This window comes from Cannabis sativa, chromosome 4, assembly GCF_029168945.1.
Source record: "Cannabis sativa cultivar Pink pepper isolate KNU-18-1 chromosome 4, ASM2916894v1, whole genome shotgun sequence".
In the NCBI taxonomy this organism is placed as follows: Eukaryota; Viridiplantae; Streptophyta; class Magnoliopsida; order Rosales; family Cannabaceae; genus Cannabis; species Cannabis sativa.
Genome location: NC_083604.1, coordinates 68,983,704 through 68,999,236, shown reverse-complemented (window position 1 = coordinate 68,999,236; position 15,533 = coordinate 68,983,704). Strand labels below are relative to the sequence as shown.

Below are 15,533 nucleotides of genomic sequence, written 5' to 3'. Positions count from 1 at the left end.
TATTTCATTCGGCAGATTAAGTATGAAATGATATATTTTTGTCGCAGTTGTTACTACTATTTCATTAACAATTAGTTTAGACTATCAAGATACACCTGTTACTCTATTGGTCCAGATATTTTTTTAAAAAATATTAGATAATAAAATCAATTAATATTATTTTAAGAATAATTACTTTATATAAATATATATATATATTTATTTTTTAATTTTTTTTTTAAATTTACGAATTAGAATTTTAAAGTGATTTCTCCGGTAGCTTAAGTTGTTATACGATTTTTAGTTGCGATTTAAATTTCCGCTAGTTGTAATATGAATTTATATGTAGAATTATGTAAAAATGTAAAAAATATATATATATATTTTAAGGTATAAAAATAAAAACAACTCCTTATTTTAATTAATAAAATAATTTTAAAATTTTATTATAAAAATTTAAAGCAAAAAGGAAACAAGACTAAAAACTAAAAAATTACTTTGGCCAAGAAAATGAAGAGTACGAACTAACTTTTTCTTTTTGAAAGCTCAACCTCAACATTAAAACCCACCTCAAAATTAATACAAGACCTGAATTTAAGAATCGCACAAAAATTGATAATTATATAAGAAAACAATATATATCTAATGGAGACACAGACACCTGTATAGAGTTAACCATAACCATCCGGTTTATTTATTTATTTATTTTTTACTTGCAGGCAAGTAATATAACACAATTTGCTTCTTTTTTCAAAAATAAATCTGAGTTATTTTAGGAATTTTTTCATATTAATAATAGAGTTTACTTTGTATAGTAAAAATAAATAATAAAAAAAATATGAGAACAAAAAAATAAATATTAATTAAAACATGAGAAATTAAACAAAAATTAATTAAAAAAGTTGGTAAAATTTATAATACTAGAAAAATCGCTAGAGTAAACACTTGTGCCGAAAAATTTGTAAGAGAAAAGTTACTGAAAAAGTTATTGTCGCTAAAAAAATCACAGTCGCTAGAAAAATCAGTTCTATAAAATAATAAATAAAAATAAATAACACAGAATAACTCAAACTGATTATAATTAAAATAGAACCGGTTATAATAAATAACACAAAATAACTCAAATTAGTTATAATTAAAATAGTGTGGGTTCTATAATAGTGTTATAATGAATAAAAATATATAACACGAAATAACTCAAAACCAATAATTAAAATAAAACCAGTTCTATAGCATAATAAATAAAAAAATAACACATAATAACTTAAGCCGGTTATAATTACAATAACAATTATAAAACACTGGAATACTAGAACATAATTAAAAAAAAAACTAATTTCATAATAAAATACCTCAATAACATATAATACCTCATACAACCGGTTATAATTTTTTTAAAAAAAATGTAGGAATTAATTTCAAAAAATACTGAGACATTATAAATATGAACAAAATCAGTTCCATAAAAAAATAAATAATAACCCAAATATAATATGAAGAAGCCAGTTATATTTATCAAATAGTTAAAAATTTGAGACAAAAAAATTAATTTTATAAAACAACCAAGATAAAAACTTACACACAAAAACCAGTTAAATAAAATAAATAAATTAAAAACCGATCCCTTGAATTAACTAAATAAAAATTCTATTCTCAAAATAACTAAATTAAAAATCATTCCTTAAATTAATTAAATAAAAAACCGATTTCTGAAATAAATAATTCAATAATCATTTTCTGAAATGACTAAATAAAAAACCACTTGAGAAATAAATTAAAATAGAACTGGTTCCAGAACAATATAATTAAAAATAAAAGACACAAAATATAACTCAAAAATTGATTCTAATTAAAAAAAAAAAAAAAAAAAGAGAAAATCCATCCCAACAACATTGAGTCGTAAATTACATAGAACATGTTCTACAACAAAGTGAGTAAAAACATACAATACACAATAATTTAAAAATCAGTTATAATAAAAAAAAAAAAGACATAATATAAGTTGTAGTGGGTTTTGAACCCCAAGTCCTATCAAAATATTAATTACACTAACAATGTAAAAAAAAACAAAAAACAAAAATACACTAGATTATAAACTAAGCCCATACGTTGAAGTTATAAAAAAAAAAAAAAAAGCTACAAAATATTTTACTTTTAGCCACAACAAAATTTGTGACTAAAACTGAAAAAATTGTGACTAATTATAAATCATATAATTCCTATGTTGTGACTAAAAGGTCCGTGACTAAAAGTATTAGTCACAAAAATTGCAATTTGTTGTGACTAAATGTATTTTTAGTCATAATACTTATTGTGACTAAAATTAAATTAGTGACAACTTGTAACTAAATACTATATTTTAATCACAAGTAATATTTTGTTGTGACTAAAAGTCACATTTAATCATAAAAAACTATGTTGTGACTAAAAAGTTGTCAGTAAAAGTAACAGTTTTTTGTAGTGAAAGATGAGAAATTATCTTAACGATGTCGAAGGGATATGGCCTATGGCGATGGTGGAAACTCCAACGAGTAAGCCGACGACGCACTCCTTGTGACCGAAAGTGTCCCCCATCTCAAGAGGATGTTTATATGAGTTATATGATTCACTGCTGCTGCTATCATGGTCTCCTCCTCTTCCTCCTCCAATATGGAAGATGAAAAAATTAGACCATGCACGCCTGTTTCAATTCAATAGGGTGATTTGTAATAGATGGATGAGACTTGAGAGTGAAGCTTGATCAAATAAAAAGTGGACTATTATATATTTACATGAGCAATTGAGCAAAGATTAAAAAGTATGTCAATAATTACTTAATTCCAAAGCAACTTTTTTTTTTTGCTAAATTAGTAGTAAGATTAAATTTTACCAAAACAAACACATATAGAGCCTAATAGCAATAAATTAATGGCTTGAAAGTAACAAAACTATAATCCTTTTACAAAGACTCTCACCAAACTATATCCTTTCTATTTTTTTTTTTTTTGGCAAAATCATACACAACCTATTAACATCCTATTGTATTCTATGTATACCAGTACTAAGGATGGGTAATTTAGATTCCTAAAAAACCAAGTTTCGGCTCCTCCAAATATGATAAACCACAACAGCCAAAATCAAAGAAAAAATTTGCTTCTTGAAAGGAGAAAATTGGTTCTGCTTTAGCCAACTCAACAACAAATTCAGGTTGGATTCCTCAATATCCCAACCCACCCTATCTTTAATAGATTGGATACATCTTTTCCTATAAAGGCATTCGAAAAATAAATGTTTCGAATCTGATAATAAAGATGCAGGTGACAGAAGGTGGAGGAGGGGGACACTGGTGTACACTATAGGAGGCTGAGGGAGTGGTGGAGGTGGTGGAGGTGTAGGCATTGTGGGAGATATGACCGAGGAAGGTAAAGGAATAATAGACTCGCCAGAACATGTATCAGGCACAGATGATATGACAGAATATACCAACAAATCATCATCCTCCCTCTAAAAAGTAGGAGTAGTTGAAGATGAAAAATAAGGTGTATTTTCCACAAATGTAACATTAATAGAAATAAGATATTTGTTGAGATAAGAATAATAACACATATACCCTTTTTGAAGACAAGAATAACAAAGAAAGACACACTTTAATACCTTAGGGTCTAGTTTAGTGACATTTGGATATGAACATCGCGAGCAAAAATTTTTTTGCCAAATACCTGAGGAGCAACTGGAAACAATGACTTACTTGGATTTTTTTTAAATGGGATCTTACCATTAAGTACAGAGGATGGCATGCGGTTAATAAGAAAGTATGTTGTGGGAATTGCACCATCCCAAAAAAGTTTAGGAACTTTTATTTGAAACAAGAGGGCACATGCTGTTTTAAGAAATCTATTTTTATGTTATGCTACACCATTTTGAGGTGCAGTATCAATACAAGAAGTTTCATGAAGCATGTCATTAGAGGTCATGTAAGTTTAAATTGAGCAGATGTGTACTCTTTGGCATTATCACCTCAAAGTACGAATAGACACATTAAATTAATTTTAAATCTCAATTTAAAAAGCATAGAATATAGAAAACAACTCAGAACGATATTTATTAAATCTAATCAAATTACACGAGAATAATCATCTACAAAAGTAACAAAAGACCTGAATCCAAGTTGAGACAAAATAGGAGAAGGACCCCAAACATCAGAATGAACTAACTTAAAAGGAATACTAGCACGTTTATTAACTCGAGAATTTAAACTAACGTGATGATGTTTGGCTAACTGACATGACTCACAATCTAATGAAGACAACTTACTATATTGGGGATAAAGTTTCTTGAGCAAAGGAAGGGATAGATGATTCAAACGATAATGAGCCGCAAAAGTAGAAGCAACTCTCAGACAAGCAATAGAGGTTGGTGGAAGTAGGTCAAGAACATATACAATTACAAGTCACCAGATTCATGTCCTTTACCAATAATCTTCTTCGTCATAAGATCCTGAAACAAATAATGATTGGAAAAGAATGAGATGCAACAATTTAGATTGCGAGTGAGTTTACTAACAGAAAGAAAATTAATGGACAAATTAAGTAAATATAAGACTGATGACAAAGTGAGTAGAGGTGTAGGAACAACAATGCCAGATCTAAGAACAGAAGATGGTGATTTATTAGCTAAGGTAACTATAGAAGTGGGACGATGAGACTAGAAAGTGGAAAAGAAACAAAAATTACCTGTCATATGATCTGTGGCACTAGAATTAATGACCCATTTTGAGGATTTAGAAAGAAGGCATGAATTAGAGTTACTTGAATCAACAATCGCAGCGACAGAAGGAGATGAAGACTTATGTGTTTCTTAATACCTTGAGAACTTTGCAAATTCATCACCAGAAATAAGGATTAATTTTTCAGATGCATCACTAGTGCTAACAATATTAGCAAATTGTTGTTGTCAATTTTTGAACTGTAATTTCCTAAACTCAAACTTAGTGTGACCTGGTTTCTTACAATAGTTGCACATGATGCTCCCATAATTTATTGTTCAATTATTAAGTCCTTGTGAATTCCACTTGGTGTAGAGTTTTTTCTTAGTGCAGAATTGTTACGACTCACCAAAGCGCTATTAAAAGGAGCTAAAGAGATAGTTCTGGTGTGAAGAACACGAGAAAACACATCTTGTAAAGAGGAGATATCAAAACCAGAGAGAGCTTGTGACTTTGCAGAGTCAAATTTAGATGAGAGTTCTGCAAAAAAACTCATAATAGCCATCTTCTCTCGTTGGTACCGTTGAATTTTCACATCAGGACTAAATAGAAATAACACATTAAGCTCTTAATATATTTTTTAAATGCCATAAAATAACTCATAAGAGACTGATCTTATTTCTCCGCACGATAAAAGGCTTTGCAAACATCATGTATGTGAGATATATATGTTGTCTTTGCCAGAATACAAAAACTCCAAGTATTAATCTATTAGTTCTTTAACCAATTCACATTGATTAATCAAACTAATTACCCCATTATCGATAGAATTTCAAATTTGAACAAGTGAGCATCCTCACACAGCCATATTTTCTTTGAATCGTCTTTTTCTTTGGGATGATTGTTAGTCAAGTGATCATCTTTGTCAATAGTACTCCTCAAATACAATCGAATCATCTTACTCCATTCTAAAAAATTTGAACTAATCAATTTATGGATCGTGATTTTAGACATCACGGGAACCACATCAGAAACAATCGCTGATTTTATCTCTGCCATAATCTCGAAAGCAAAAATAATTGAAAGAGAAAAGGAAAAAAGAGAACACCAAAGAACGAACACCCAAACATGAAAAAGGCAAAAAAAAAAAAAAAAATACCAAATTACAACCAGAGACAGATGCGAGTGAGCTTTAAAGAAACAAGTAAAAGAACTGGCAAAAGAACGCTGTCAAAGATGTCGTCACACACGCTTCCACGCCCCATCACATGTGCGTAGAAGCTTCAAGTGGCATGCACGTGAGCCCCATGCGCCTGGGCTATCCGTCTATGTGGGCAGTGAGAAAAAACTTGCACTCCAACTGGGATTTTTGAAAAAAGGACCCTAAACTCAAACCTTAATCTTATTTATTATTATTATTTTTTTTTTATGAATTCTAATTTCGAATTTCGAATCACAATTATGGCTCTGATACCATGTAGCAAATAGTGGATAAAATTGTGTATTGTATTTCATAGAATAGTATATATTTATATACAAAATTAGGAGAATAAATGGGAAACTACTAAATACAAATAAGAAATAATTAAACCCAATTTATCCTAATTTTTACAACTAATATTCTAACATATATATATAAAAACATTTATAATGTATATTAATTTAATAGGGTCAGATTAAACATGAGAAATTATGTGTGAATTGATCATATTTATGTTTCAAAGATAGATATGTTTATTTAATTACATATATAAAATTAGGTCCTCCAAATGAAATTGTAAGTGAAGTCTTAATGGTTTTTTATTCACCAGATCTAATAGTTAAATCAAAGATATTAATTGCAAGTACAAATCAAGCTACATGGGCACATATAATAACAATGTATAAAAAATTAAATAAAGTAGGTGTCATAGATTAAATATGAAAAGCTTCATAATAATAATAATAACTTCATAATTCGATGACACATATATATTACAGGTATACAACTAAACAAACTGATTATTATAGTAAAATTAATCAAAATTGATGAATTTAAATATATGAATAAGTTCGTTCTTGCAATATATATATGATGTTTGAGGAGATAAGGCGATATATATTAGACATAGTGCATGTCTGCCCCTTAAACTAGTAGATCACATAATCTTTAGTAGGCCTTCCCTTGTCTCCAATTTTAGCAATATTTAATTATTAATTGTTTATAAAAAAAATTGATTGGATCTATTGATGTGCCTACAACTGTTACAATCATATATCTCACGTACGTCATTAAACCATACTTGATTTTGTTCAAATATTTCGATATATTTTTATAAATTTGGTGAGACAATAAGTCTCACACCCTTAAATAAGTAAATATAGATCATATAATTTATCAATAATTATACTCATATAAGACATGAACAGATGCGACATTATCCAATTCAGTAAGATGTCCAAATTTGCAATTAAAAGTATAAAACTCCAACTTGGTCGATCCAAAATGGGCAAGAAATTAAACACATTAAATTAATATAATATTTGTTGAGGAAGTTAGTGATAGCTGTGATTAAGTAACTAACTGTCAGAGTTAGTTAAGGCTGTTAGACTTTCTGTTAGGTTGTTACAGCTCTCTTATGGGCTTTCTCTTCAGTATATATATGCTGCTTGTAAACTCCTTTGAGATAATGAAAAGATCACTTGATTTCCCTTTCCTTCTTTCTCTCTTTCTCTGTTTGTGATTCTGCTTATGAGAATCAACTTGGTATCAAGAGCAGGCGACCATGGCGATCTCTGCAAATACCTACACCAGTCCCACTGTGGTTCCAACCACCATGTTCTTACCTCCATTAAGATTAGATCGAAGCAACTATTTTTTTTGGCGGTCACAGGTTCTTCCCGCCATTAGAGCTCACGATCTTGAAGATATCTTACTTCGGAGACATCCACGGCCCAATCCAACCGTACCAGAGTCTCCTGGTTCTTCTACTATGGTACGTAATCCTGATTTTCATACTTGGATGCGTCTGGATCAATTTCTTTTATCTTGGCTTATGTCATCGATTTCTGAACCAATGATTGGTCATATTGTGCATTGTGAATCGGCTGCTGATATCTGGGAAACATTGGAGCAATTATTCAATACTCGCTCCAAGGCTCGCATGATTCATCTCATGTCTCTCCTCCAAAACACAAAGAAAGGATCTCTGTCCATTGATGAGTATATGCTCAAAATGAAAGGCTATGCTGATGGTCTTCGCGCTGCTGGAAATTCGGTTTCTGAAGAACAATTGATCTTGTATGTTCTTGCTGGAGTTGGCCATGAGTACGAGTCAGTTGTGGTCAATTTGACCTCCAAAGATAAACTCACTCTTCAAGAAGTGCAGTTTATGTTACAAAATCATGAAATGCGTCTTGAGTTAACTCAATCTACAGCCTTGTTGGATCTCAATGCACCCCAAGCTCACCTTACTCAAGCCAAGAAGTCACAGTCAACTGGCTATTCCCAGACCAGTCGACCCCCTACCTCTGGTCACTCGAACAATTCCAACCGTGGCAGAGGCAGAGGCAATGGAGCCTCTAGAGGTAGAGGGAACTCGAGTAACTCTCGAGTAATTTGTCAATTGTGTGGTAGATCTGGCCACACTGTACAGCGCTGCTATCGACGCTTTGATGTTAGTTTCACAGGGCTTGATGACAATGTCTCCCCTCCCACTGAATCAAATCCCCAAGCTCATGTTGCCTTCTCTGCAGCTCCTCCTGATGATGGCTGGTATCTTGATAGTGGGGCATCAAATCATGTTACACCAGATGCCACCAATCTCCTGCAAAGAACATCGTACAAAGGCAAAGAAAAGATGGTAGTAGGTAATGGCTCTAAACTTCACATTTCTAACATTGGTCATAGTTCATTTCCTGCTGATAGAGTTCTTTATCTTAAAAATATTTTACATGTGCCTGCCATTTCCAAGAACCTTATTAGCATTTCCCAATTTACCAAAGACAATGATGTAACCATTGAATTTACACCTGATCTTTGTTTTGTCAAGGACAAGGATTCGAAGAAGCATCTTCTTCAGGGCACTCTTAAAGATGGACTGTACCATCTCCACAATCAGTCCCCTGTCCAAAACACTTCTTGCAGAACCAAGCCTTCCCCTTCAGCTCAAGTCTTCATGACACAACCGAGTGCTACTAGCTCTCATTCGAATACTTGTAATAAAGATTCCTCTGTTGTAAATCTTTGGCACAAAAGACTTGGCCATCCTAATAAACATGTTTTGAGTAAAATTCTTAGTCATTTGCACATTTCCAATTCCACCATTGACTTTTGTAATGCTTGTCAACTTGGCAAATTACACCAATTTACCTTTCATTCCTCTGCAAATATGGCTAAAGCTCCTTTTGATATAGTCCATACAGATCTATGGGGGCCATCTCATGAGCCCTCAACAGAAGGCTACAAGTATTATATACATTTTCTTGATGAATTTACACGATATACTTGGGTTTTTCCTCTCAAACTTAAGTCTGATACTCCCAGCATTTTTCTGCAATTTAGTGCATATGTTGAGAGGCAATTTGGATGCAAGATAAAGACCCTACAAGCTGATTGGGGTGGTGAATATCGCCCCCTCAAACCTGTGTTACTTAAACTCGGGTTTGTATTCAGACATCCCTGCCCACACACCCATCAACAGCAAGGGAAAGCAGAGAGAAAGCATCGACATCTCACTGAGATGGCTCTCACTCTCTTAGCCCAAGCTGATTTACCATTAAAGTTTTGGTGGGATGCTGTCACCTCTGCAGCCTATCTGATAAATAGATTACCTATTCAAAAACGAAATTATACAACCCCTTACCAATTTCTTTTTCACACCAGACCCGATTACAACTTTCTTAAAGTCTTTGGTTGTGTTTGCTTTCCTTTTCTCAGACCTTACAACTCTAACAAATTTAATTTCAAAACTTCAGCTTGTCTATTTTTAGGCTATAGCCCTGCTCACAAGGGTTATCGATGTTTACATCCATCTGGCCGATTGTATATTGCTAGGAGTGTTACCTTTGATGAGACTTGTTTCCCTTACAAATCTCTATTTACCACTCCTACACCTACACCAGATCACAACATCTGTCTGCCTCAGTTTTTGCCACTGCCACAAGCAACACACCAGACTCCTCTCACACCCTCTATGACCCCTGAACCAACATCAGCTACTTCTCTTGCATCTCATTCTCATCCTCCTGGTTTCCCACATCCTATATACCCTCCCTTTTCTGGTCATCATACCAACAGTGTTGATTCCACACATGTCCATCCTAATGCCTCTCACAATGTTACACCTGAGTCTTCAACTTCTACCCTGCCTCCTATCCCTGCTTTACCCACTGCTCCTACACAGATATCCAACATACATCCTATGCGAACTCGCTCTAAAAATGGCATCACTAAACCAAAAATTTTAGCAGCTGAATTGACTATGACTAATGATGATTTTAGTGAACCAAAAAGTGTTAAACAGGCCCTGCAATCACCAAGGTGGAATAAAGCTATGGATAATGAATATTATGCCCTTAAAAGAAATGGTACATGGACACTTGTACCTTACACAGATGATATGTACATTGTTGAGAACAAATGGGTTTACAAGAAGAAGTTGAAGGCAGATGGTTCTTTGGACAAATGCAAAGCCAGGCTTGTTGCCAAAGGATTTCAGCAAACACCTGGAGTGGATTACTTTGATACCTTTAGTCCTGTGGTCAAGGCCAGCACCATACGAATTATGTTCACTCTTGCTGTCACTTTTGGTTGGGAAATTCAACAGTTGGATGTCAACAATGCTTTCTTGAATGGAGACCTCAAACAAACGGTTTATATGTATCAACCTCAAGGCTATGTTGATGAGACCTACCCTAATCATGTTTGCAAGTTACATAAAGCTATCTATGGGCTTAAGCAAGCACCACGGGCATGGTATGACAAGCTCAAACAAGTCTTGGAATCATGGGGTTTCACAAATTCAGTTTCTGACAGTTCATTGTTTTTTCAAAATAAAAACAGTCAACTGACTTTGGTTCTTGTGTACGTGGATGACATCCTTATCACTGGTGCTAATTCTACTACTATCCAACAATTGATTCTTCATTTGAATCAGCAATTTGCTCTCAAGATTCTTGGACCAGTGAGCTACTTCTTAGGCTTTGAAGTCTCAAGACAAGGTTCTCAACTTCATCTGTGTCAAGCAAAATATGCTCATGACATTCTCAGGAAAACCAATATGTTGGATTCCAAGTCGTGTACCACTCCAATGACCCCTGGCTACAAGTTAACTACAACACCTAGTGATGATTTTTCAGACCCCACACTCTATCGAAGTACTGTAGGTGCTTTGCAATATTTGACACTCACTCGGCCTGACTTGTCTTTTGCTGTTAATAAACTAAGTCAGTATATGCAATCTCCTACTCTAGCTCACTGGTGTGCTTGCAAGAGGGTTCTACGATATATTCATGGCACATTACATCGGGGTCTTGTTTTTAAACCAGCTAAATGGCTTTCTCTGGAGGGATTTTCTGATGCCGACTGGGCATGTGACATCATTGACAGGAAATCGGTTACTGGTTTTTGTATTATGTTAGGAGGCAATTTAATTACTTGGGCTTCCAGGAAACAAAAAGCAGTGTCTAGATCGAGCACTGAGTCAGAATACAGGGCCTTATCTACTACTGCCACAGAGTTAGTTTGGATCACATCGGTTCTCAATGAACTTGGCCTCACTTTGCCTCAAAAACCTAAACTTTGGTGTGACAATCAGGGAGCTCAAATGCTTGCCTCTAATCCTGTTTTTCACTCCAGAACAAAGCACATAGAAGTGGATGTGCACTATGTTCGTGATCTTGTTTTAAACAAGCAAATCGAAGTTTCTTATATACCTTCTGAAGAGCAGCCTGCAGATATGTTCACAAAAGCTCTCACATTTCCTAAGTTTAATTTTCTATGTAGCAAGTTGTCCATGGAATACTTCCCGAACACCTTGAGGGGGCATGTTGAGGAAGTTAGTGATAGCTGTGATTAAGTAACTAACTGTCAGAGTTAGTTAAGGTTGTTAGACTTTCTGTTAGGTTGTTACAGCTCTCTTATGGGCTTTCTCTTCAGTATATATATGCTGCTTGTAAACTCCTTTGAGATAATGAAAAGATCACTTGATTTCCCTTTCCTTCTTTCTCTCTTTCTCTGTTTGTGATTCTGCTTATGAGAATCAACTATATTCAACAATTAAATAAAAAGACATTAAATTAGAATTAATTAATTTATTATAATGGAAAGTTTACATAACACAATTAACAAAGAAGTTTACACTACACACAAAAGGCCTAGCTAGAGGACCTCAAAAAGGAATTATTTCTTGTAACACAACAAATGTAAAAACTCAAAGAAACCGAGTGCCTATTTTTTTTTTTTTGTCTCTCAATTTAATTCAGATGGATATAACTATTGTAAATATACCATAATATATATACGAGGGACGTACTCAAAAGAATTGGAGAGAAAAAAAAGAGGTGTCTGTTGTTGAAAAGTCAAAAACCTCTAATGAAATCTCTCTGGGAAAAAAGCTGCCAAGCTTTCAAATATAGCACGTGGGTATAATAGGTGAACATGGTCAACGGTCAACCACGCAAAAACGACACATAAAAATGTGACAAAACCCTACCTGCAAAAATGAAAACTTGGCAGAGTTGATGATTGAAGTCCTCAATTCTCATGATGATGATTATGGTTAGTGGTGGGGTACTGTGCTGAGACACGATGTTAGGTTGCTAGGGCATCTTCTTTTCTTCCAAAAAAAGTCTCGAGAAAAACAAACATTTGAAATTGAGAGATCAACCGATTATTTTCCTAGTCATGAGATCACAATAAATCTATAAAGTACTTAAGATGTATCCGAACGAATCTATAGTCAGTTGCCGAGTAATGTCTGTCTTAGATTTCGTACTAAATCCTTCACTTTCATGTCGTACTCCACATCCATCTACAAATTATTATCAAAAAATATTTGTGAGATTAAGTCACTAATAAATTAACAAATACAAATTAAAATAGCATATATAAATGTACATGCAAATTAGAATTAAGTTATATAATTTAATCGAGTTTATTAATTTATATTGAGGGTTTAATTAAAACTAATAAGACTAATTTATTATTATTATTACCTTAGCAACAATAGTAATATGAGTAGTAGAGCCTCCAAATGGTAAAACACTGGTGTTGAGAATGGTGAGGTGAAGCTTCTCTACTTGGCTTAGTATATTGGCCAAGCACCCTTTATGCTTCTCACAATGGATTCTTATGAGTACGTCCTTGTCTGAAACTTTTGCTTCTATTTCTGGAAGTGGCTGATTCGAGTTGCTGTTGAAATTCTCGTCAGACGACGACGTTTCATCGTCGGCCGAGAGGTGACATCTCTTGATGAAAACAACTGATTCCACTGTCTTCTTTGCTGATTGTTCCTCAAGTGTGTTCAAACGTTCTTGAAGATTTTTTATGTACTTAATTGCATCTCCAAGAACAGAAGCTTTGTCCATCTATATATATATTAATTAACAATATATAAATTTAATAGAAAAAAAAAATGTGTTGTAATTAATGTAGGCGTGCTAATTAATTTTACGATCTGATGAGTTAAGATCACTCTAAATATCTAGCTTGATTCCAAAATAAATAAACTATACATATATACTCATTGAAAGTAGCAATAATGGACTCTAGCTATATATTATATCTATTCATTCATTCCAATATAGAAATGTTTAATTTATTAGTCACGTGGTTTAATTTCATTAAAAATTAGTAAATATTATTCAATATATATATATATATATATATATATGATTAACTCCATTTGCATCCAATAAGAGAACAAATCATTTTGTTTTTATATATAAGACAACCGAATCTTAACCCTAGCATAATATTGATTTCAAGATGGATAATTAATATTATTTTGCAAGTAGATATACAAATTAACTAATTAATAATTAATATTTATGAAGCAAAAATTAATATTAGTAATAATAATATATACCTTCTTTAAGCCAGGAACTACAGCAGAAAGAGCTATGAATCGCTGACTAAGCTTTTCTCGGCGCTTCCTTTCAGCAATAACATGATCTTGAGCATGTAAAGGGGATCTAGTAGCCATTAATGAAACACCCAAAGGCCTCTTCACACCTTGAACATTACCATATTTATTATTATTATTATTTGGTACTGAACAATAATTCTGATGATGTGTTTCATAAGGACTGAAAACCATATTATATCCATTAATGAAGCCTGGCTCGTCTTTTGGCTTAACATTATTATTAAGAGTAGTAGCAGCAGCATGATTATTAATCTCGGGCGTGGCTGAGGCCGATTTCGCATACTTTTCGAATGAAATGAGCTGGGATGAGGAAGAAGATGAAGCCCTTGTGCTGATTTGATCATTGGTAGTAGTTGTTGTTGTTGTGGTGCAAGAGTAATTATTATTATTACTATTCCAATTGTTTGTTTTGAACTGTTTGGATGGCCTTTCGAAAGATGACTCAGTTTGAGTTTGAGGAGGAGTTTGATCATGTTGATGATCTAGAGTTGAAGTACTTAGGTTTTGTGGATTTTGTTGGACGAAATTTTGGGGGTAAGATGAGTAGCTCTCAGAAGAAAATGACTGGAAATTAAGGTCATCAAGTGAGTAGTCCACTTCATATTGCTCGAAGATATTAGAGGGATCTTCCATTTCCTATAAATTTACCATTTAATAAAATCATAAATTAATTAATCAAACAATTCCGATGATATTTTTATTATAGTTTTCTATATGATAAGAAGTTGAGTGGGAATGTATTCAAATTAAATATCGTCTTACCAGTTCAGATATCCATTTGGCTGATGAGATTTCCATTAAAGTACACCTGGATTTTGTTGCTTTGTTTCTAAGCTTCTTGAATGTTAAAGCAAATATAAAGCAAACCCAGATCTATCTTTATTAATAGGAGGAAGGTACTCTGCAAAAATTATTAGAAGAAAAAAAAAGTTAAAACATATATAATTACAGATACCAAAAGAAAACACTTAAATAGTATTTTCATCCTAATTAAGATCCCAACAGAAAGAGAAGAATTACTAAAAATTTCAAAATTAAAAGCACTTTAATTTAAATGTGTGTAAATCAACGAAGAAGAAGAAGAAGAAGAAGAAGAAGAAGAAGAAGAAGAGAAGAGGAAGAAGAGAAGAAGAAGAAACCAGATTGTTTTGTTGGTGAATTAAGATTTTTTTTCTTCTTTTACCTCTGTTGTACTAAAGCAATAAAAATTAGAAGAAGAAGATTTGTTGGAGTGGGAGAGATATAAGTAGTAGTAGTTTTCGGAAAATAATAAGAATTTATTTTTAAGAATAATTATGACAAATTAGCAGAAAACTTTGAAGTACCTTTGATGAGAAATAAAGAAGACTTGTTGTGAGATTTTGAGGTTTGTCTTAGTAATTTGTCAGACCAAAGAATTTGTGGGTGTCAATTATATAGGTTGATCGACGCGCTCATAACTCTATGCGGAGACTTAATTAAATTAGGGAAGCTAGGAAGATTGAGCCGTACGCGCTGGGATGGCCCTTACTTACACTCACTAACTCACACGGTACATATTTGAAAAGCACGTGTGAATATGTTTCGTAAGGGTTTTTTTTGTTTTGTGCTGATCACTATTCAACTGGAGGCTCTGTTTGGTCAAATTATAACTCCCCATCTTTTCTGGGACCAATAATACATTGCCACATTTGAAAGAAAGTAAGTACATATAAATGTATTAATGGGTCACTCAGTCAGCTTAGTACTTGACCGTTCCCATT

General features: G+C 33.1%; 1 protein-coding gene across 1 annotated transcript; it reads right to left on the bottom strand.

Annotated features, from left to right (window-relative positions):
* Positions 1-11,941: 11,941 nt before the first annotated feature.
* On the bottom strand, positions 11,942-15,257 carry LOC115712227 (transcription factor bHLH18). The gene is made up of 5 exons (XM_030640490.2): positions 15,117-15,257; positions 14,554-14,692; positions 13,732-14,427; positions 12,860-13,231; positions 11,942-12,675 (listed from the first exon to the last, which is right to left on the bottom strand). Exons 2-5 carry the CDS (start codon positions 14,587-14,589, stop codon positions 12,604-12,606), a joined length of 1,176 nt encoding a protein of 391 aa, XP_030496350.2. The 5' UTR covers positions 14,590-14,692; positions 15,117-15,257; the 3' UTR covers positions 11,942-12,603.
* Between the last annotated feature and the right edge of the window lie 276 nt (positions 15,258-15,533).